Source organism: Chelonia mydas, chromosome 5 (genome assembly GCF_015237465.2).
Source record: "Chelonia mydas isolate rCheMyd1 chromosome 5, rCheMyd1.pri.v2, whole genome shotgun sequence".
In the NCBI taxonomy this organism is placed as follows: domain Eukaryota; kingdom Metazoa; phylum Chordata; order Testudines; family Cheloniidae; genus Chelonia; species Chelonia mydas.
The window spans coordinates 102,600,056-102,624,987 of NC_051245.2; the positions used below are offsets into that span (position 1 = coordinate 102,600,056).

The 24,932-nt window shown below is 37.5% G+C and overlaps 1 protein-coding gene across 10 annotated transcripts in view; it reads right to left on the minus strand.

Annotated features, from left to right (window-relative positions):
- Positions 1-24,932, minus strand: part of PTPRD (protein tyrosine phosphatase receptor type D) — a 2,140,771-nt gene that overhangs the window by 83,436 nt on the left and 2,032,403 nt on the right. For 8 of the 10 annotated variants that reach the window (XM_043546218.1, XM_043546214.1, XM_043546216.1 and 5 more), the window contains 4 exons: positions 21,702-21,716; positions 19,132-19,244; positions 10,120-10,161; positions 9,511-9,608 (listed from right to left, as the gene is read on the minus strand). In XM_043546218.1, the coding sequence (XP_043402153.1) occupies positions 9,511-9,608; positions 10,120-10,161; positions 19,132-19,244; positions 21,702-21,716 (268 nt within the window). The remainder of the gene's footprint in view (positions 1-9,510; positions 9,609-10,119; positions 10,162-19,131; positions 19,245-21,701; positions 21,717-24,932) is intronic. The other 2 variants (XM_043546222.1, XM_043546221.1) reach the window with 1 other exon arrangement.

A 24,932-nucleotide genomic window follows, 5' to 3' on the forward strand; every position in this document is an offset into this window, starting at 1 on the left:
TTGTAGTGCAGATCTGCCCTGAATCAGAACTTGGCGATTCCTCCCCAAAAATGAAGTTATCCCCAATAAAATTCCAAGTTAGTAGTCTTATAAGCAGAGTTCAACACGAAAAAACTAATCAGCGTGGAGCCTAACAACGAGATATACACCAGTGTTTCTCAACCAGGTATATGAGTACCACAGGGGGGTACGCTGAGGTACATCAACTCATCTAGATATTTGCGTGGTTTTACATCAGGCTACATAAAAAGCACTAGTGAAGTCAGTACAAACTAAAATTTCACACAATGACTTGTTTTGTACTGCTCTGTCCACTATACACTGAAATGTAAGTACAATATTTATATTCCAATCAATTTATTTTATAAATATGGTAAACATGAGAAAGTAAGCAATTTTTCAGTTATAACGTGCTGTGACACTTGCATTCTTATGTCTGATTTTGTAAACAAGTAGTTTTAAATTGAGGTGAAACTTGGGGTATGCAAGATAAATGAGACTCTTGAGAGAAGTACAGTATTCTGGAAAGGTTGAAAACCACAGGTATACACCAAATATAGCACGAGAGTATAAAACAGCAGAAACAATCAGGATAGTCTCCTGATTCCTAAAATATCTGAAACAGTATCAGTCTCTAAAGGGAAGCTCATGCCTCATAGAAAAATATTGCTTTTTAAAACATTCCTACTGTTATCACTTATATTTTTTCTGTATTTCTCTTCTCTCAGCCTTAAGAGTTCATATATTTATTCCTGACATTAAATTATAATCCTCTGTTTGTGATATCATAATTGATTGCTAGGGAAATTATTAGATGTTGAAAACAGAGGATTATGCATCACTTCAGGTAGAAAATAAATAGCAGGAGCAGATGAATGCTTGAGGAACAAACATCCTAGTTTCATGCAAATATTTTTAGTGACTTTAGTAAAGCTTTTGATACTATCTCGCATGACCTTCTCATAAACAAACTAGGGAAATGCAACCTAGATGAAGCTACTACAAGGTGGGTGCATAACTGGTTGAAAAACCGTTCCCAGAGAGTAGTTGTCAGTGGTTCACAGTCATGCTGCAAGGGCATAACGAATGGGGTCCTACAGCAATCAGTTCTGGGTCCGGTTCTGTTCAATATCTTCGTCAGTGATTTAGATAATGGCATAGAGAGTACACTTATCAAGTTTGAGGATGCTACTAAGCTGGGAGGGGTTGCAAGTGCTTTGGAGGATAGGATTAAAATTCAAAATGATCTGGACAAACTGGAGAAATGGTCTGAAGTAAATAGAATGAAATTCAAAAAGGAAAAAATGCAAAGTACTCCATTTAGGAAGGAATAATCAGTTGCACACATACAAAATGGGAAATGACTGCCTCAGAAGGAATACTGAGGAAAGAGATCTGGGAGTCACTGTGGACCACAAGCTAAATATTAGTCAACAGTATAACAACAGTGCAAAAAAAAAAAAAAAAAAAGCAAACATCATTCTGGGATGTATTAGCAGGAGTGTTGTAAGCAAGACATGACAAGTAATTCTTCCACTCTATATTAGTCAACAGTATAACAACATTGCAAAAAAAAAAAAAAAGCAAACATCATTCTGGGATGTATTAGCAGGAGTGTTGTAAGCATGACATGACAAGTAATTCTTCCACTCTACTCTATGCTGATTAGGCCTTAACCGCAGTATTTCGTCCAGTTCTGGGCACCACATTTTAGGAAAGATATGGACAAATTGGAGAAAGTCCAGAGAAGCGCAACAAATGTGATTAAAGGTTTAGAAAACACGACCTATAAGGGAAGATTGAAAAAATTGGGTTTGCTTAGTCTGGAAAACAGGAGACTGAGAGGGGACATGATAACAGTTTTCAAGTACATAAAAGGGTGTTACAAGCAGAGGGAGAAGAATTGTTCTTCTTAAACTCTGAAGATAGGACAAGAAGCAATGGGCTTAAATCGCAGCAAGGGAGATTTAGATTGGACATTAGGAAAAACTTCCTAACTGTCAGGCTGGTTAAGCACTGGAATAAATTGTCGAGGGAGATTTAAATTGCCATCACTGAAGATTTTTAAGAGCAGGTTAGACAAATACCTGTCAGGAATGGTCTAGATAATACTTAGTCCTGACACGAGTGCAGGGGACTGGACTAGATGACCTCTCAAGGTCCATTTCCAGTCCTATGATTCTACGAAAACATAAATAATATTTGCAGAAGTAATTTGGCTACTTAAACAGCCCACATGGCTGTATGAAAGTGGAGTTCCCTGTCAAAATGGTAATAGGTGCCAGTCCAAACACTAGTATCCTAAAATGAGAACAGCTTTCTTGTACCATTACTGTTTTTTAATCAGATATGCACAACCAAGTGCTTCTAATACAAGAGGCACTGGTAACACAGAAGGAAACGTGACATACTAATAATTGCCACTTCAAATTCCTGTTTTTTTCCAAGCCTATCTTAATCCTACCTCTCCTAGTGGCTCAGATAGTGCTGTAGGTAGAAATAGACACCAAGCAACTTTTATGAATGCCATAGCATATGTGCTTTTAATAAAAAAGGCAGACAACTGTTCACTGAGTACACTAATTGTTTCTCAATAGCTGGAGCACATCCTACAATGCAAGATTATAGAAAACCAATATATGCTATTTGCAGTATTATAGTAAATAATAAAAATAGTGTAAAGATAAAACAAAAATAGGAATTTTTGGAAAGAAGAAATGGATTCTTGCATATTGGTCTACGTTATCTGTATTTTTAAGGTGATTAAATGTTGATGTTTCATTGCTAGGGATTTATTTAGCTGCTGACTTATTGTAATAATCTCATATCAGTACCAGATTTATATGTGTGTTTGCAATATATTTACTGTAGAAGTACAGTGGTTAGCTTTCTGTCACTTAAAAGTAAAAGTTAAAGATATTTTTTTAAAATAAATAAATGATCCTTTCAGCACAAATCTGATCCACTGATACTGATAAACTGATATTATGGCGGTCTGGCACCGAGCCAGAACGTGACTTCATCTTTTCCAACCCTCAGTGGTAAAGCAAAGGGCTAATTGTAATCTGCACCACAAAGCTGGATGAAAAGAAACATTAAAATGATATACAATTCCTCTGATCACTGAGACCAACACACTCAGAGAGGCAGGGCTAGGGCACTATTGCTATTAGTATACGTTACATGGCAGGTTCTCGCACCAAAACAAAAATCTGAACCGGCACAATATTTTCTACCTGGATCCACTTTCTTAATCCACTGAGGGTATAACTGCCAGACACCTGGTTAAAGTACAGACTAAAGGCCTCAGATTAAAACTATTCAAGCAGCAAGTAAAAACCAGTGCAGTGTGGTAGCATAAAAATATTATGTTCAGTGTATTGTATGCAAGGTAATATATGAATATATATGACTATATGAATGTGTCAGTTCAGCTTCATTTTGTGCCGCCTTTGTATTACTAAATTCTACAGATTAAGTTAAAGAGTAATTATGATCCAAGATGAGTTTCTAAATGAATGTAGCTTTCTGCTTAGCAGCTGTCAAATCCATATGAGGCCCTGCATTGCATAAAACCCCTACTGAAACTGTGAAAGCCCCAAAAGGTTTGTAGTAATCAGTTTGGGTCCTGAGTCTTGTCTTTAAATTAGGGAATTCAAAAGAAGACTGTGACATAAATGATGTGCAAGTGTAATGTGGAAATATAACACTTTGCTACAGGGTAACTGAAATATGATACCAATTTAACAGGTAAAATATAGTAAAAAATTACAATTGTGTGAGGTAGAAATGAACTTTCTGGTGAGGAAAACAAAATACACAACCTTACCCTTCCAAAAAGCCCCTAAAACCCAACTAACAAAACACCAGACAACTAAATTAGAAGATCATTAACTCTTATGACACTTAGAAACTTGTCCTCCCTTGAAAAACAGGAACAGGCAGGGGAAAATTATATGAAAGGAAGTGTAGCTTTAGGAGTCCTACATGTCTACCTCATATTTCCCTCAGAGAGATGGGACAGGTAGAACTGCAAAGTGGGCAGTCAGCAGTATTATGCACAGCATAAACAGAAGTGAGACTATGACTCTACGTGTTTCTGACTTGGAACTTGGCCATGTGCCAAGGTTGGGGGGGAGTCATTGGGAAGCTTTGTGCTAGGCCAAAGGGAGGAACATTGGGAGGCAGGGACTAGTTGGGACTGCTGGGAGAAGCCAATCCGTCTCCTCTCCTGGCCTGTGTTCCCAATGGATTCCTCAGGCCAGGAACCAGCAGGAAGGCGGGTGGATCACATTAGGAAGTGCATCTGCTACCAGGGATACGTCAGCATGAAGACAAATGGGAAATAGCTTTCTTCTAGCTGTTGGTGGGGACAAAAGGGTAGCAGAGCTCTTGTCTGCCAGAGGAGGAAGGAGGAGCAAACCAGGAGGCAGAAGTCCTGCTGCAGGTGAGGAGACATGGACAGGGACTAGAGACCAATGTAACTAGCTGCAGTTCTGCACTAAAGACACTATAACTCTACTAATTAAAAGGGCGGGGGGGGGGGGCTGGAAATGCAGATGAATACACTAGGGGAGCATTGACAGAGGAACATGGAATAATGTGGAGTTCTGAATACTGGGGAAGTTCATTAAGCAAGCTGAAAATGATACTGTAAGCTTGAAATCCTACATTAAAGTAAGACAATCTAAAAGATATGGTATATTGCGTAATAAACTCAAAACACTTTGCCAAAGACTGGATAAAGCCCATAGGTTTTCGCATCTTGTCTAAGATATGTTTTTTTTCTCCACATACTCCTCCTTACCCAGCCAAAAAACAGAAGTGTCTGCAGTATAGGTCCCTCTCCCAGATGTTTTATCTTATCAAGAAATTCTCTTACCATGAAGCTGGTTCTCTTTAGGCCTGCCACTGCTCCTGTCACCTGCCTCTAGATTGAGTTCAAACACAGAATCATAGAACTGGAAGGGACCTCGAGAGGTCATCTAGTCCAATCCCCTGCACTCATGGCAGGACTAAGTATTATGTAGACCATTCCTGACAGGTATTTGTCTAACCTACTCTTAAAAATCTCCAATGATGGAGATTCCACAGCCTTCCTAGGCAATTTATTCCAGTGCTTAATCACCCTGACAGGAAGCTTTTCCTAATGTCCAACCTAAACTGCTCCTGCTGCAATTTAAGACCATTGCTTCTTGTCCTAGCCATAGAGGTTAAAGAGAACAAATTTTCTCCCTCCTCCTTCCAAAAACCTTTTATGTATTTGAAAACTGTTATCATGTCCCCCCCTCAGTCTTCTCTTCTCCAGACTAAAGAAACCCAAATTTTTCTATCTTCCCTCACAGGTCATTTAATCATTTTTGTTGCTCTTCTCTAGACTTTCTCCAATTTGTCCATAACTTTCCTGAAATCTAGCACCCAGAACTGGACACAATACTCCGGTTGAGGCCTACTCAGGGCGGAGTAGAGTGGAAGAATTACTTCTCGTGTCTTGCTTAAAACAACCCTGCTAATGCATCTGGGAATGATGTTTGCTTTTTTTGCAACAGTGTTACACAGTTCACTCATATTTAACTTGTGATCTACTATGACCCTCCCTCCCCCCGATCCTTTCTGCAGTACTCCTTCCTCGGCAGTCATTTCCTATTTTGTATGTGTGCAACTGATTGTTCCTTCCTAAGTGTAATCCTCTGCTTTTGTCCTTATTGAATTTTGTACTATTTACTTCAGACCATTTCACCAGGTCATTTTCAATTTTAATCCTATCCTCCAAAGTAACTCCTCCCAGTTTGTTATTGTCTGCAAACTTTATAAATGTACTTTCTATGCCATTATCTAAATCATTTACATCTTTGACTCTAATACTTTCCTTGTGTCTGATAGCAGGGAAGTACTGTGGATTAAAGAGGGCCAAGAGACAGCTGGAACAAAGTAGGAGGCTGATCTCTGGACTTAGCAGAAGCTGAAAAGGAAGTAGGGAGAAGAACTCACAAAAAAGGGATGGAAAACAAAATGAAAGAGTAGCTGAGAAGGAGAAAGTAATAAGGATCCTACCAGGAGCAGGTGTCTTTGGATATGGGATATGAGGTGCAAGTAAGGCGCAGATAATTAGAGGGATGTAGCTGAAGCTGGCTGGGTGGGCAAACTTATCTAAAACATTATTCTTATCCAAATGAAGCTCAGCCTTAAAGAAGTTCCACTGCACTTCAAAGTCCTGCGAGGACCTGATGATCAGGAAGATGTGAATTTTTATTGAATCAGTTCATCAATCCCTGCTCATATGAAGCTCTGTGTCTTCTTGGTTTAATTCAGGTTAGAAGAACTTCTTCAATAAAATTTTAAGAATTTTCACAAACTAAAAGGAAAAACAAATCATGGAATCTTAGTGAAAGCAGAGCAGTGCCAAAAAATCTACACTGATCATGGAACTGCCTGGGAAAAGTAAAATCACATTTGCATTGTTTTTCAAAACTGGAAATAACTATCAGGGGTTTTGTTTGTTCTCAAGAAAACTAAAGGTAACTTACTCAGGCAATAATTTGTTACTTTGCTCTTTCTCTAAGAAGACCAGATGGCTCACTAGAATGACACTAAGATATAGCACCTTTCACTTAATGCATCAGCAGTTTGAGGCTAGCTTGGATTGATATTGACTGAAGTGTTAATATTTGTTCAGTTCCCCAAGTAAAACTGGCTGGGGGTCTTATCCACACTTTCTAGTCTACATTACAAAATTCAGTTGCACTAATTAATACCCTTGTCTCAACAAAAGAGAGACCACGGAATGGGTGGACATAGAGAAAGATCTTAAAAGGCAATCTCTGTAGATTAGGGTCGAGGCACATTAGGGGCGTAATGAGTGGGAAGCCTGACTTCACTACTGCAGCTCATGTTTAAATGCTGATTTTATAACTGCTCAATGCCTACTCTTCTTTGCTAGAATGTTAAATAGAGAACTGGTGAGAAACACAGAACAGTATGAAGCTGTAGGAGAGGCAGCTGTTGATATCTGACAGAAGTGATATAAGAATGAAAAATAATCCAGGGCACTGGCTGTAACTGGCTAAGGTAACATGCTAAAGAAATGTTGGTGAATTAATGCCTGGACTGTGTACTTTAATACACATTGTACCAAAAAATGTGAATTGCTACAGTGTTAGTTATAAAAAACCAGCGTTGCCAGCACAGTTGTTTCTGAGAAGCTATAACATTTTCTTATACTTAGAATAGGAAATAATTGTGGAATCTGTTAGCAAATGTTGACTTTTTATGTTGAACACTAACTTTCTGATTAAGAACCTGGAATTATGTTAAGCCAAAATCCAAATTCCTTACTCAGCTAGAACTTTCACTTGCTTCAGGATTTGGCCCATTGTCTGAATAGAACTGAAACAAACTCTTACAAGATGGCATGACTGTCTTCACCAAGGCAACTCACAAAATCCAATGCCCAGATGTTGGAGTGCAGATGATCCACACACAGGTTAAAGCTCACCTCTGCATCTCCTTGATCCCCCTATAGCCTTTGTACAGGGATGGTCTTCCTGTGCCAAGTTAGAACAGCCTGAGGGTATTTTTTACTTGGGGGTTGAATTATTTTATTCACAGTGAAGTTACAGTGGGTTCGCAGCCAAAAGTGCTGAGTATTTGTACAGGGAATAGTAGTAGTTTCAAACAGCTCAATTTTCTAGAGATTCAAAATATTTTCTTATATCTAGTACGCTTCACTGCTTGATTTCAAGACTTACATTGTGAGACTCTGTACTCAGGTGAATTGAAATAGAAAGTCACAATGAGATGCATATTTCAGAATTTACTCTATACAAAGACATTATTGTGAGTTTTTAGCAGGTGTTTCTGAACGAGGAAGAAAATGATTGCCAAGTTTAGGATACTAAATGACAGATAAAATATCTGCTTTCACTCTTTTTATACTGCAGTCTCCAAAATCAAGAACATTATAGTTTCATACAGTACAATAAAAAATTACTCCTGATTTTGGTGACTGTGGCATTAAATAGCAACCCTGAGATACTGTTCAAACAAACTTATTTTTGTGAATCAGAGAGGCTGTATTTTCTCTTGACGGTAACAAGATTATTTTTCAGAGTAGTCTTTAGGTAGTTTTTAACAGTGTATCATCAGATGAAAAGCAAGTTCTGTACTGTAATAGTAAATGTTCAGTAACTGTTTAAACCTTTCCTGCCCAAGTTATTTAAATACATTGGGTATTTATATGTTCCAACCTTTGCAGTTAGCTTTAAAGCGATGTTAACAAGGAAAAAATAATTATGCAAAAGGTTATACACAAAAGCTCTTTATAAAATAAAATTAATAAATGGTGCTTTCAGCCTGTCCTCTCATAAACAAGCAATTCACTCCACAGAAAATGAAATGTTAGCTTGTACAAGCTTGTAAAGGTCTGCCTCAATGCTATGTTACTGTCGAGAATGTCAATGCTTAATCTGTGGTGCCTGGACACTAAAGAAATAGGTGCATTATAAATTATATCAATTATGAGATATCTGAGATTTGATAAGAATAGTTATTTATATAGCACCCAAGTATCCTAGATGTATGACAACTAACTAGCTGGGTAGTAATGGTTTCTTCATTATCATTATGGTCTACCATGTCATGGCATTCTAAAGGAGTTTTAAACCATTGACTATTGACATGACAGACTGTAAAGGGAGCACTACAAAGACTATTCAGAGAGTCCTTAATTCATGGATCACTGATAAGACACTCCATAACCACACTAAAGGAGCACTCCTGATCTGATGGACACAATAGACCATAATGGCTTTGAAGGAGCAGTTATAGTTTACTGTATTTAACGGATGTTATCGAAGTCCCTTCATCCACAAATTATTGATGAGAGAGGTCATTACTGTCTGCAGTGTCTATTCATGTCTCCATGGATTATTGACATGATGGCCCATAATTGGTTTCTCAGTTCCTGCTGCATTCCATCATACTATTACAGCCCATAATTTATGGATTATTGACAGGTCAGAAGATAATGGCTTGGAATTGCTATATGCTCAGTCATGACTTCAGGCAATTACAGAATATTTAATCCATGCAACATTGACACAATGGACCATGACTCCTCCTTTGGAGCTGGTATTGGATCTTTCTTGCCAATGTGTGCCATGAAGGATCCTTATCCATAAGAATTCGGAAAGGAACTCAGGAGCTCTTACCTACAGTCAACGGGAGTTTGTGTATTCAAAATAGCCCAAGCATTGTATCATTTGTACACTACTTGGTGCATGTACTGTTAAAGTATGTATGACAAACATTCTTATGAAAAGGTATCTCCTATGAGCAAAGTAGCCACCTCACTACATCAGTCATTTTAACACAGGCGCCTGCCCCATTATGGCTCTAATTGTATGTAAAACTGAAATCATCCAGGAGTATAATTATCACTAATGAGGCCAGAAAAGAGGAAACCAGGGATAATATTAAGAATAGTAAGAATGAGAACATTGAGAAAATTACCTCATATTCTTGTGAGAACTTCAAATTGTCATTAGCTTTCAATCTTTCAATGTGATCTGCAAGTTCCAAGATAGGTATTGGAGGATGGCTAGCCATACCTGTTGAAAGAGAGAGAACGAATATAGAATTTAAAATAAATCAGAGAGACTGCATCATTCTAAAATTTAGAGAATACAGTAGTTAGAATGGCTAGAAATATGCAAGTAGTAAAGATGTTGTATGTGAAAGAAGCAGGCAGATAGTTTGGTTACTCAAAGCAGGACATGCTCTGGAGAGATGAGCTCTGAAGCCAAATAAAAAAAAGTCACCAAGCATATTCCCAAAGCTAACATTCCTAGTGTAAAAGAAAGTGTTATTGTGCCATGAGTCAATGAGGTTAGCTAGGCAAGGAAAAATGAGACAGTTAGACCTGATGTTGACTTCTGCTTTGAGTAATGACTCTTAATGTCATTTCAAACTCCTTCTCCTGCACTGTATGAAATGGAAACTGTGTTGAATTAGATGATGAAAGGTGAGCTGAGAAAATAGACACTGAAAGAGGCCTAAAGGGGAAAGAATAGTATTTTGACAGAAAACAAAGTGACTTATGCATAATCAAGGAAAACTAACTTGGAGAATGAAGGTTACCAGGGTAACCGGAGACACCTGAACCTGCAAAGGAAATGGTATAAAATAAAATAAAATAAAAAATCCCAAATTAATGAATAAAATAAAAATAAAAATGAAATGGATAGCTTGATAGTTAGAAAGGACTAATAACAATGTTTCAAGGACTGAAGGACTGACTATACATTCTGACTAAATCAGATCAGGAATACTTTAAGATAGCTTTAATATTTTATGAAGGTTAGAGATGACTGACAATCACATGCAACTATGGATGACTAGAGTAACATGCATCACTGCTTATAGACAACAGTCACTAAAGACAAGATTGGACATCAGACAACTAGAGCTTCAAAAATGTTTTCACTAGTAGCAGATTGTAGAGACAGGGGTTGTACAATTCAGCTGGAAACACGTATCTGGCTGCACTAGTACCTTAAAATGATCATACCCCCAAACCCCATTATCAACCCCCAAAAGTACCTACAATCTACTTCAGGTGTAAACATCTTTGTCTATTGATGAAGATACAGAACGAAAGAGAAAGTGAAAGAGAGAGAGGAAAAAAGATGGGGATAGGGAGGAGAAGAAAGGAGGAAAGGGGAGAGAAAAAAAGGCAGAAAGAGATGTGGGGCCAACTAGCACAGCCTGCCAGCTGAAGATTTGCCAGACCACTCCTTGTGGCCATTTTTTTCCAGCCAATTAGTTTTGATGACCTGTCCCCAAATGGTTTGCATTTATTTCTTCAGGTTTACTTTTACCAGGCCTAGAACAAAATACTGTATATAACCACTTGCAGGGAGAAACCACAGCTGGCTAGAAAATTTAAACTAGTGAACCCCAGGATCTGTTGAAATTACAAAAGAAAACAATGATGACTACAGGGGGCTCAAAGTGGAAGCCATGTTGCACAATTCAGTTTGTTTTGTCACCATGAATCTCAGGAGTGTTCTGTGGGATACCTAACTTGCATTTGCTACCGCATCGCTCAATGACCATGGGATTATGATATGGTCATGTCATTAAATGATTGTGCGGTATTTCAGTCACCAATTAATAAACTTCAGTACATAGGAAGGACCAGCAGCACTGATCCTAATCATCTGAGCCTTGTACATTACACAGAAATGCTACATTCATTTAGTCAAATGCTACCTGCACAATAATTCTGCCACTGTGAGGTTTTTTTATAGGTAGTATGACATGCTGCCAGTCAACTGAACATGTTATTAAAGGGGAGTATCCAGGAATATTGGGGATATTTCTTGGAAGTTACAGGTACAAAATTAGTAGCCAAAACTCTATTTATCTATATCAGTTCTGGAGTCTCCCATTTTCTCAGTTGTCAAATTAAGGGCTATGTTACATTCATTTTTGAAAGGGTGGGTGACATTTTTCTAATTAAACTGATTTGATCCAGATCAAGCACCCCAATGAAAAGTATGGGAGTGAAAAGGCACAAGAAAATTCTAGACTTATCCAGAAATGGAGGTGGACTGATGTACATCTAAAACAGTGCTTGAACAAAGAAAATAATAGAGACAAAGATGTTTAGACCTTTTCGAGCGAATCGTGGGAGAGAGTTATTATCATATAAGGACTGAGTGGTAGTTTGGCTAGAGAGGGAGGACACAGAGCCAATCAGGGAAGCGTAGGGGACTGAATTACTGCTCAAAGCTGTAAAAAGTAAAGCCAATTGGAAACGGGAAACAAATTAGTAACAGTAGTAGAAGGCCATCATAAACAATCAATCATACACACGCACGCACGTGTACAATTCTGACATGCACAAAACCATTGTCTGGAAACCATACTCAGAAGAAAATATCCAGAGGTCCAATCTCTCTACTGTAAACAAGAAGGTGGGTTGTCTTTGTTAATTAGTGAACCTGTCCTTTTCAACGGCACCATGAACTTGGATCTCAATACTTAGCTCAGTGGGAAGGGTATTTAGTCATTTTAAAGAGTCAGAAATTGTGGATACATTATTAGGCTATTTGATTAATCAAATCATAGTTAGTCCTTTTTTAACGGGTCTTATTTATAACCATCGTTAGAGAGGTACCCATTAGCACTTCTAAAGTTGAGCATCTACTGCCATTTAAATTTCTCACCATACATTTCTAAGGGGTGATTTTGTAGTAAACATTTGGTGCTGAGTGAAACTTGGCATAAAACTTTTCTAAGCAGGAAACTTACAGATCATTTTTAAAATTAATTGGCTGGCTCTTACTTGAGCATAAACCCCTTCTGCCAGGACTCATTTTATGATCCTATAATTGAACAATAGTTAAAATTCTTTAACTAATATTTTACAGTCAGCTTATAAAGTGAAGTAATAGCATTTGGTAGGGCTATTATTTTTAAAGACACAACAGACTCAATACTGAGGTGGCAAATAATTACTTTTTCATTTTTGAAGGGCTTTTGCTATGTACTCATTCTATGCATCCGTATTATACTCTTATTATACCGTACTCTTGTTAATATGCATCCACAGTTCTTAAAGAGATACTATGGTATATGCTACAGGTGCATATTAAGGCCATATTCTGACCCTGGTGCATGTGGGAGGCTCCTATTGAGGTCAACGTGGGTTGTGTGCACCTAGGGCAGAACTTGACTCTCAGAACACTACACAAAATGTAGCTGATCAGACTTATTTTTATGGCTCTACAATACAGAATGCATACTTCTGCTGATACACATTCATATCATTCCACATATGCTATGAACATGTATTAAAACTAATAGACAAAATGCAACTACATCTGAACAGGCCCTCTGACATGCTTCGTAGGTCAAAAAGAACAACATGCCAATGACATGCTTTGCTTTGCTTTTTTATTCAAATGAAAAAAAAAAAGATAAGAAATTAAAGCACACAGAAATGTTAAAATAACATTAAAGACCTGACCCAAATCAATGAAGACAATATCATGCAAAGTTACACCTGAATTTCCATCCATAACCAGCCCTTGTGCCTATGTACTGCGGAAGATTACAAAAAGTGACTGATTTTATACTGCATAATAGTGTCCCCCCAAAAAGAATTAAACAAGAGCTTGTGGTTCCAATAACACGTGGAAATATCTTCTGCTTGTCTTGTGGTAAATGTACCACTAATTCAGAAGAACATGATATACTATATGGGCTACAATACTTAGGCACTATAGGGAGAGTAAGGGCAAAATTCACCACAGTGCAGAGCGCAGGTGAAAGGACCTCTGCATCAATTACTTAATCCACACTTAAATCCTGATCCCACTGAAGTCAGTGGAGATTTTGACCTTGACTGCAATGGGGCTAGCATTTCACCCTTAATGTGGAATGTAACCGGGCACCTGGCCTTATGTAGGTCTCTGCATTGTGGTGAATTTTACTATAAATGAGTAAGAAATACAAAAGGAGCCTTTCATTTGTTATTTTCTTGCTTTTGTGTATTTATGAGACAGAATATCAAGGTGTATTTGTGGCTTTAATATCATTAGGGAACACACATTTGGTTTGAAACTTGCTCAAGATGTGAATGCAGCTCCATGTTTACAAGCCCCTCATAAATAAACAATAAATTAGAGATTACATAGAACACTGAGCTGTTATAACACACAATAGTTGCTTTTAAAAAACAGACATATTGGAAATCTGACATATAATTTTTACACAAAAACCTTTATTAAATTAATTATATTACAGGCCCACATCAAACTAATAATCTGTGATAATTAAAGACACATTTATTGCAATATGTATTTGATATAATACCATAGAAAAACAAAAAAAATTCATAACGAGACGTTTCTATCAACAGAAGAACCAACAAAAATGGCACTTTCTCCTGTCAAAACTTTTAAAAACACAAATGCAAAACTTGTGTACAGCATGTGCAACAGATTAAAGACCCAACAATACTGCTCTGGGATCAACGGGAATTTGGCTTCCATCAGAACTCCAGGAGAGTATGCTAGTATAGCGGATACTGAATTACTTGTATTCTTTATTAACAGTCACTACAATGAAAATAAACTTGACGGAGTAGGTTCAGCGTTTGTCTACCTGGAGAAATTAACCAGAATAGCTATTTCAAAGCATTCCAGTAGCTGTTCCACAATAGCTCCTTGTGTGGACACTCTATTCTGGAATAAAATAAACTCTATTCCAGAATAATTAGTGTACTCCCAAAGCGGAGCAATGATTCTGGAATTAAAGTGACTTTTATTTTGGAAAAGGGTGTCCAAATGCGAGCTATTCTGGTCAGTGTCCCTAAGTAGATAAGCCTGTACTCTCCCTTTAGTGTTGACATAACTCTCATGAATATGAATAGGAATTGCATGTATACAATGAGAAGATAGCCCTGCTAACTTGCAAGTCAGATGTATAAATCCAAACATCAACTTTTCCCCTTGTGTTTAATTTGCTATTTTCCAGCTGACCTATTTTATTTTGTTTTGCTTCATCTTGGAAACAGACTTGTGCAGCTTCCTTAAATAACTCTCCCCACAAGTATATGGTGAAGAATTACTTTCATAAATATGAGTAAATCTTTGAATTCAAAGCTGTTATAATTTTCTTTATTTTCCTTGAATTTCAAGCATCTTTTTATTTAACTAATGTGCTATAATGAGATAATTGTTTAATTGGTGTCCAATTACACAAATTATTTATGAGTGTGACACATTTTGTACTTAAATGAAAAACAAAAAGTGACTTGTCAGGAATAAATCAATCCTGTTCCTCAGCTGACAAGCAGATTGGAGTCTTTTTCTGAGTCTTGGGTCTCAGAACATTTCAAACAATTTCAAATCAGTCACTTTACTCTGCATATGTCAGAGCTTCTCTTTCCTGTAGATTTCATTTGATGAAATCTTTTGTGAAGAGGTAATTATTGTCCCTACCCTCACCCCCCACCAGTGTTTGTCCATGTGGCTTAGTGACTTATAACATTTTCTTTCAAGGTTAATGATTTTAATGCCATATTTTCTAGTAGACTTGCTGTATAGCAAGACTATGGCTCTCCTTCACCCCTGCCCCTCCACCTTTAGAAAATGATAGACTTATAAACTGAAATCCCTTATGCTGTTCGGAGATTGGGCATTTTCATATTGACTCAAAGAAAACTTGGCACAGATGTGACCCACTTGCTGGCATATGGGCCTATCTAACAAATGTACATTTGTATGGAAAGCACATATGGAGACAGGATCTTCTTCTCAGATGTAGAACTGTGGGCTATTCCCTTATGTTAAGACACAGTGCCAAATTTATCCATGGTGTAACTGCTTGTTGCAATGGAGTGAAGCCAGAGATGAATCTGATCCTCTGTTCAGAATAAAATGAGAATTATCCTAACACCACTATTCTTTACTGGTAAAACATGAAGGAAAGTGATAGGAAAGTAAAAGCTTTATTGTTCTGGCAATTCTGAATTTAGATTCATATGGTGTCTTCATATTGTTTTAGTATTTTCATCACCAGTTCAACTTGATCATTAATAAAATAAGAAAGCCTGATGTTGAACTAGAAGATAAAATACTATCCACAATCCACATAGTTTCTTTCAAATGGTTATTTTAAACCAGATACATTAAAGGGGCTTTTACTCATATGGTATGCAATTCAAATGCATTTTAATCCAATAGGGTGAAACCTTTACATTCACATCCCACTTGACCCTCCCTTAGACAAAATAAATTTGTGGTTTAAGATTAAAAATACATTTTTTTTTGGCAAACTTGTGTCTTGGGCATCTGACAAGTGGTTGTTTTTGAGTCTTTCAAACAGTCAAAGCATTTGTCACCCATTACCCTTTATCAAGGTTTGTTATTATTATGAATACAGGGGATTCCGATACACACTCCATTATCATCTCCCAGTGGAAGCACATCTACTAAATTTCTATTTTGACAGGCATGTGTCTGCCCCTTAAACACTGGGGGTTTTTAATGATGCTCTGCTTCACGTTGTCTAATTTATTTTAGCTCTCTGCCCCCATTACTAGCCATATTAAAGAAGAGATTAGTGATCTAAACATTTCAATTTAAGTTCAAATTGTCTCCTGCATTGCCCCACAGTATCAGTTCATTAGGAAACAAAATTACTGTTTTTGATGGTACTCTTTCAGTGGCAGAGATTTTGTATTCATCTATGTCTGGAAAGCACCCAACACAGAGTGGGTGCTCCAACAATCTAAATAAATAAAACCCCTCTTCGCAGCCTCTACCCTCCTGGAGTCTTATTGTCCTGGTGCATACTGACTGCTAAAACACGTTCAACACTGTGTCATTTAATAGAATTGTTGGTAACTGTGTTCAGACAGGATAAAATTGTATAGTGTAGACAAGACATTTGTATGAGGGCGATTGTAAATTTGTCAATAAAATACACACAACACAATCCTCCACCCCACACACTACTGCCCTTTTTCTTAAGGTAAAAATGTGGAAGGGAAAAAAATGTGGTTCCCATGAACATAGGGCCTCTTTTTATTTTTTCTTGCTGGCTTTGTGTTGGATTAGAATTTAAAAGTGTGTTGTTAATAGGTTGCTAGCCCATGCCACAATGCCTACACTCCTATTATTATCTATGCTAGCTAGATTAAAGCTAGCACAGGTATGCCTACCTATGCTATAATTGCACCTTCACTTGCTGTGCACACATATCCTTATGGTGAAATCATAGCTCCATTAAAGCCAATGGGAATTAAACAAGAGCTTATGCATCCACATGGGAATAGTGCCACTGACTTCAGCAGGGCCAGGATCTCACTCTTAGAATGTGTTAGTAACACCTTCTAACATGCTTTTAAATCCTGGACAAGACAAACTGCCAAGCGCAGAAACTGTCTTTTGTTACTTGTTTGTATGGTGCTTAACACAATGGGCTCCTGATCCTGGATTGGGGGTCCATGGTGCTACCACAACAGAATTAATAATAATTTCATTTGCAAGCCACAAGTGCCTGAAAATCAGACTTTCGTTTTACAAAAAGGGTTTGTTGCCAATAATAATATCAATGAATTGCAGCTTCACAGCCAAGTTCACTGAAAACTATCTCACACCAACAGCTGTTGCAAAGAAAGGTCCAAATTCACACATCTCCAGTTCTTTCCAGATCAATGAAGTAAAACTATAGTGTCTACAAGAGCTAATGTACGGCACTAAATTCTAATATTATTAAGCACGAGCAGCCTCTTCCCCACTTTATTTTAAAATATGACAAAAAATGAACATAAATGCAAGGATACGGCTGCAAATTTAAATACACAAAAGTAAAAAAAAAAAACTGTATGAAGTAATATTAAATCATCCACACTGCCCCATTATGCCTATGGGAGCTATGAATTTGGCAATCTGTTTTAGAACATATATGATGGGACTTAATCTGTAAGAACAATAACTTTTTCTTTTTTTGACTTTTGTTCATTTGTATACAAAATCTGGCCTTTGCATTAACTGTTTTTTGAATGTAGTAAAGATGATGGATAAATCACAAAGCGTTAATAAGTCATAGGTCAGACCTAAGTGCTGGGACTTCAGTTAACTCTTTTGAGATAAATTGTGTGCGCGTATTGTGTGGTTTAGTAAATCTCTGAGAATCTCTATTTGATTTCCTAATTTTATGCATTTAAATGCATAAAAGTACATTAAAAAAGTGGCTATATAGTTCCTCCCCTTCCACAGTTACCAGAGAGGACTAAGATGTGTTGTAGCAGGGAGCTTAATAAACGTAGGATCTTGGTCAGGGAGTTCACTAGTAGCTGCTGAAGGCATGATTTTGTGTTCATGTCTCACACTACAGAATTTATAGTGCTAGCACTGATTTTTGTACGCTGTTATGGGTAAATCAATCAGAATTAAGCTTGGGGCTTCATTTAAATCATGCTGTGATTAAAAAAAAGTCTACTAAATCATATCACCATCAAAATTAAGAAAATTCCAAAGACAAAATATCAACCCATTCATATAAGGGTGATAAAAATTCCAATGCCACTCACATTATTTTCTTCTTATCCTGTCCTTGGCTGTCAAAGTTACTCCCATTAAGAAAACAAGATTAAACATACTAAAAAGAGGAAAGTATATGTAAAGCAGGTTTAAAAATATTCTGCAACATGCCATTCCTATATCTCAGGAATAGTTATATATTAATATACCCTTTCAACCTCACACACTGCTCCTGTTTTAGAAGACAATAGTATTTTTCCAGCGAACCTTGCCTTTTTATTTTGCACAGCCGCAAGGTTCATGGCCCGGACACTTAAAAGACTGCAGTGGTGTGCACAGTGAATATGAGAAGTATGCATGATTCCTATAAGCAATACCCTTCACCATTAAAGGGTTCTCACCGTTTTAGTAAACCAGTTTTAGTAAACCAGTGTCCTGAAAGGGACACTGTCAACTGGAAATCTAGTCAATTAAAAAAAAATAGCTAAAAGTAGTTTCAGGGAAAACACCTGCTCCAGAGACTTGCAGCCAATTTTTGTTCCCTTACAGTTACATTTTCCTATGTTAAAAATTGTTTTCCTCTTTTCTGTTGCCATGTGAAAGACACATACAAAAACAAGGGAAACTGACTACCTGACTCTGCAGTGGAAAGAGGGAATATTTGTACACAAAGTATTGTCAAATGCACACAATTAATAAATTGGGGGAAAATAATTTCCCAGCCCCCTATCTTTTTTAGTATTCTTCACTGTTACTTGTAACAAGAGTATGTAAATCATTTCTAGGAAAAAAAATGAGCTTAAGTTGATAGCGTTTCCATTAGTAGAATGACTTATTTATGTTTAATACGGTATTTTTCTTAAACTGCAGAAGTTAGAAGAAATTATTCACAAAACTATTAGTAAGAAATACACTGCAAAATCTCATCATCAATCAATATAAAGAACTTGGTAAAAACTAAAGAATTCAACATTTAACAACGCAGTTCTCTAGTAGCAATGCTGTTTAAAGAAATATTGTTGAAAACCTTGAATGGTCACAGCGCTGTAAATGGGGGAGTTCTGTGTCTTACCTGGAGTTTGAAAGTTAAGGCGTCGCAGCTCCACTGGATCTGTGGGATGATGAGAAGGAATTTCCTTGCTGTTGGGTATGCTGCTTTTTCTAGAGTCGGATTCAGCCCTCTTCCTGCAAGGATAAAATAAACACAAACACCCATGAGATCCTAAGTGTTAACTACACAAATATACTTGTCTGATCTATTTGATCATTTGATCCTGCTTCTTTTTAAGAGTATTCACTACCCAAAGCATAAGATAAAACAATAGTGTGTATCATGGTGGTTAAGGCAGCTACAATTTACATTGTTAAAGGAAATTTAAACAGGAAAACATTGGGTTGGAGTAATTGCCTTCAGCAGTAGCCTGATCCTCTAGTTCATCATTCAAGGGACTAGAATAATTAACTGTTACAGGCTATAAATGGGAAACTTCAGGAAATTCACTTTGTCTCTGTCTTAAAAGCTAGCTACCTACCAGCTTTATTAAATATATTTGTTTAAATTTTCGTTATGTAATTTTGAATAACGTATGAAGATGCTATATTTGCTCTCATCATGTTTTAATATATACAGCTCTGTACTGTTTTATTTATGAATAGTTTTTATTCATTAGGCACTTTCAAGGTTGCTGATAACAATACACTGTTACTTTCACTTTCTAGGAAGTAAGAGCTCAGTTCTCAATATTTCAGCTTTGTAATAGGGTGAGTCACAGAACACCCATGGCCCCAATCCTTTCCATGGTCACAGAGCCCATATTCAATTTAGGTGCTTCTGATCAAATTAGGCATAGGGTTTTCAAAAAAATGCCTAAGGGAGTTAGGTACCTAACTGCCATTGACTTTCAATGGAATTTTGGTGCCCTTGAAAAACCCTCCATAAATGCAATGGGAAGAAGAGACAGAAAAAGCCCTGTAGGTCCCCTTTGTCTCAGAAATGTGGCATCTTTGTGCTTTCTAGCTCTTATGGGTCTCCTGTCAGAATGGGCTCCTAGTGTCTGAGAGTTCCATTCTCTGAGGCCAGCCAAGGAGAACTGTATTAGCTTCCAGGATACCTACTGATTTGCATTTTCATTCAAATATTTTTTTTTTGAGAAGTGAGGATGAAGGTGGCAAAAAGTTAAATTTCAAGAAAGAGAGGAGAGGTAGCTGTAAGAGTTATTACAGCTACACCTCTCTCAAGTGTCCTGCATTTTATTTGACATCACACTCTTGGGCCATTTTCCTGATTAAGTTTTGCTGTGGTGGTGCTAAAACCTGTATGAACCTGCTCTGCTCCCTCTTAAAACAGTTTAAAGTCACTTCTTCTCTGTATTACAGGCAGAGCAGTGAGTGGTAACACTGATTAGGACATCATGTGATGGAAAAGAGAAGTGTGATAAGGTTGGAGGGAATCCTATCAATTTTAGCTATGGACTATGGTTACCTCTATTGTGGATGACAGTGGGCAATTTCTTTTGCTTTTTTTTAATATTGAAGATACACAACTCATTCAGCAAGACAAAATTTCCCCTCTGGTTGCCTTTATGTGCTGTGTAAATTGTGTCTTAATCCCACAAGCTCTTGAAGCATGGAACCTCTGTTAACTTCAGTGGAAGTTAAATATGCAGAAGACTTCCAGGATCAGATTGTGAAAATCAAATAATTCCAGAGTTTTGATGCAAGATTATCGAAATTTAGTACCAAATCCATTAATGTTTTTTAACCTTGATTTGTGTATTCCATTTTCTTTTAATTGTTAAGAAGCATCTTTATTTATATCTGGTGCTCTTAAAAGTGAAGGACTAGGAGAACTGCCTAGAGGCAGACATAATTTGCATTTTTCTACATATAGCTCTGCTAGGGCATATCAACTCTGACCTGCACAACCACCATTTCTATATTAAAAAGCACTATAGTATCCTACAATCACCTCAGATGTTAGAGTAAACATAAATAGCCTCAAATGCTACAGTAACTCTAACACTGCAGCGTTTGAGGCACTTACTATAGAACGATGTACTTTGTTTTAATTAGAGTTATTCTAATTTTTTCTCTCTCCAGTCCAGAGAATGCAATAGTAATTGCATCAGATTGTGTTGGTTCAAAAGGATTTATGATCTGGAGAACTACCCTCTAAGGACTAGGATGAGATCATCGATTTATTTTACTTGTGACCTACTGTAAGCCAGGATTGCATCCAGGTTGTTAAAAGTGCATTAACCCACTATAATACATAATTTCCGAATTCTTCTGAAGCTCCATTTTGAGACGTGAACACCATTTTAAACTTGACCAAAGAACTCTCATAAATTGATTTGTACTATCACCTGAAATTGTAACTGAGGAAAATATAAGATTAAAAAAAAAAGTTTTTTTAGTTAAAAGACAAAACACTGCTATAAGTGCCTCATGCCTTTTCAGTGTTGTAAACGCTATAAAATATCTAGAGCACTATCAGGCTGTCTTTATATTTTATATGCATCTGTCCAAGATAAGATAGACTGACAGAAATGCTGTTTTAAATCATCATCATGATAAACTGTCTGTATTTTTTTCTTTTTTCTTTTTTGGTGTAAATGGAGGGCAATTGTTCTCACTTCTCACCTGTCAGGTTTACTGCTCCATTTTAATGCAGCAAAGAGGGGAAAAAAGGTTAAATGTTAGTTGGCCAATGGCAAGAAGAGTAACCATGACAACAGGAGATTCAAGAAATGGTGTTTTACAATGAGGATACATAACTTACATAAATTACGAAATGACAGCTCATCAAAACATTTAATGCCTTCTAATCATGGAATAAATGGAGGACACAAGGTTAAGTTCAAAGAGTCTTTTGCTGCTGAAGAAAACATTTTTGTATTAATATCACATTCCCTTTTGGTCATCATCTACAAAATGATGCCACAATCAATTACATCCCAGGAGGTTGCAGATGCTAGATATATTTCTGAATTTTACTTACAAGCTGGAGAAAAGACTTTCATCTAACCTGGTTACAGGGAAGTTTAGTGTAACACATTTTTTTTCATTAAAAAAAGGCTAAATGGATGAGATTTTCCTATAGAGTAACTAAGACTTGCCCTACCTTACAAAATATTTTTATCCGGTTTTACGCAACTAGGCAATAAAATGTCAGAAATTATTTTTAAAAGGTCTCTTGACAAGTAAGGTAATCCTAAATCTTTCTCCAATAAAATATTAAATACTCTTTTCTGCTTTAAAAGAAATAGCTCATCTTAGATCTATAGTGCATGATCTATAAAAATGGGTGGAACTAGAAAAAGATTTTATTAGTTGCTATCAACAGGTCACATAATTGAAACTATTCCCAAATACCAAAAATATAGTGTGTCATCATGATAATGTGGGGAGCTACAAAGATTTTATTGCTTGGAAGCTGCAATGACCCTATTACTTACACTGGATACTAAAATCTTTATAGTGCCCTGCAACATCACAGATCTTTTTCTTTCTTTCTTTCTTTTTTTTTCTTTTTTAGAGTCCCTCCATTTTTTCCCTAGAAGTATGTTAGTTACTATGGCTCAAATCTGGAGCTCCTTGCTAAGTTTTTATTCAGTCCTTACTTGTTCTGGCAAAACTCCACTGGGTTCAAAAGGATTTAAGTTAACATTCCAAGCCTCTGAGCAGATTCACACAGCTGCCATTTAAACAAAAAATCAACCCGCCAAAGAAATGTTTCTTTCTGTCTCCTAAAAATGGAATGTCTCCCAGAAACAACACTGATTAAAGCCAGTTCCAGGATGAGCAATATCCAGCCTTGCAACCATGATGGGTTTAAAGTTAGGTATCTCGTGAGCTTTCAGAAACAAAGAAAACAGACATAGGAATTTAACACTGGTGAAAATTGATCTTTCAGCAGGATACATAATTTCTTTCTAGCCCTGGAAATCCTGAGATGTTGGGTAATTTTTAGAGATTTCTAACATTTATTAATTAACATTTTCCTCTCCCTCCAAAACAAGTGCTATTAAATTCATATGGCCAAATTTACAAGTGAATTTAAGGGCTAACTTGTAGCTTTAACAAGTGCCCTGCATATGAGGCAGCACATTGTTGCATTGCCCCAAGAACACCCTGGGTGATAAGCTGTGACTCTCAGAGTTGCAGTCTGCCCATCAGTTAGCCTTCTGTCAGTTAGCCTTCTGCTCTGAGGGAGACATACTTTGTACCAGCCCTACCCTGATGCAATGTTTATCCTCCAGTGCTCTGGCAGAGCTATGCTGCTTGGTGCATTGCCGGAGGCAAAGCCAAGACTCTACCCATTCTCTGTCCATCTGCACAGGATTGGGAGCGTGAAGGACGCCTCCCCCCCACCCTCACTTATGTGGGTAGTTGGCTCACTGATGTAAGGGCATGCCTTATGCTCCTGTACTGCCCTGTGTTGTTGCACAAGACGGGCTGTGGTATGGCTATGAAAGAGTGCAAGGAGAATTTAAAGTTGTAAAATGTACCCTTCCACCCATACATGTATGTTTGATCAGTTTAGTTCCCCCTGGATTTCCTTACATTAATTGCTGAAATTCACACTGAATTTAACAGTGAATTTAACAACTGGGGGGGGAAAGTGTGACCAAAAGGGGCTTAATGGACACAAAATATAGCCAATGGTGAATAAGAGAATCTAAGATGATGCAACCACACACAGAGGCCAAATAAAATAGACTAGTATGATTTTTATCTTCATGTTGTCATGTTAATTAAATATATAGAATTCTTTGGTAATTTTGGATACAGTTCTGATTTCCTCTGAGTACTTGCTTCTCTTTTGTCTGAATCAACAAAAAACAGTTTTCTTGATGGCAAGACTATAGCAAGAAAAGCAAGGGGGAAAAAAGAGTTTTGTCCAGTTAATTCACTTAGACTACCAAATTCTAAAGAGAGGAACGTCTGTTCAGAATGTTTAAGGAACCTTTCTCAGCATGATTCTCTCCCTTTATTAAGGGTGTGGAGTGAGTACCATTGCTTCTATTATCACATCATAATTCAGGTGAGTTTAAAACCAATTTAAGACAAAAAACTCTTACTTCTATACTGAGTACCTCAATCAGTCTTGGCCCTGGTCTACACTATGAGTTTAGGTTGAATTTAGCAGCGTTAGATCTATTTAACCCTGCACTCATCCACACGACAAAGCCATTTTTGTTGACTTAATGGGCTCTTAAAATAGATTTCTGTACTCCCCTCTGACGAGGGGATTAGCGCTGAAATCGACATCACCGGGTTGAATTTGAGGTTGTGTGGACGCAATTCGACGGTACTGGCCTCCGGGAGCTATCCCAGAATGCTCCACTGTGACCGCTCTGGACAGCACTTTCAACTCAGATGCACTAGCCAGGTACATAGGAAAAGCACAGGGAACTTTTGAATTTCATTTCCTCTTTGGCCAGCGTAGTGAGGTCATCAGCAGAGGTGACCATGCAGAGCTCATCAGAACAGGTGACCATGCAGGCCCAGAATCGCAAAAGAGCTCCAGCATGGACCGAACGGGAGGTACCGGATCTGATCGCTGTATGGGGAGACGAATCCGTGCTATCAGAACTCTGTTCCAATAGACGAAATGCCAAAATATTTGAAAAAATCTCCAAGGGCATGAAGGACAGAGGCTATAACAGGGACCCGCAGCAGTGCAGCATGAAACTTAAGGAGCTCAGGCAAGCCTACCAAAAATCCAAAGAGGCAAACGGCTGCTCTGGGTCAGATCCCCAGACATGCTGCTTCTATGATGAGCTGCATGCAATTCTAGGTGGTGCCCCTACCACTACCCCACCTCTGTACGTGGACTCCTGCAAGGGGGGAGTCTCACGCAACAGGGAT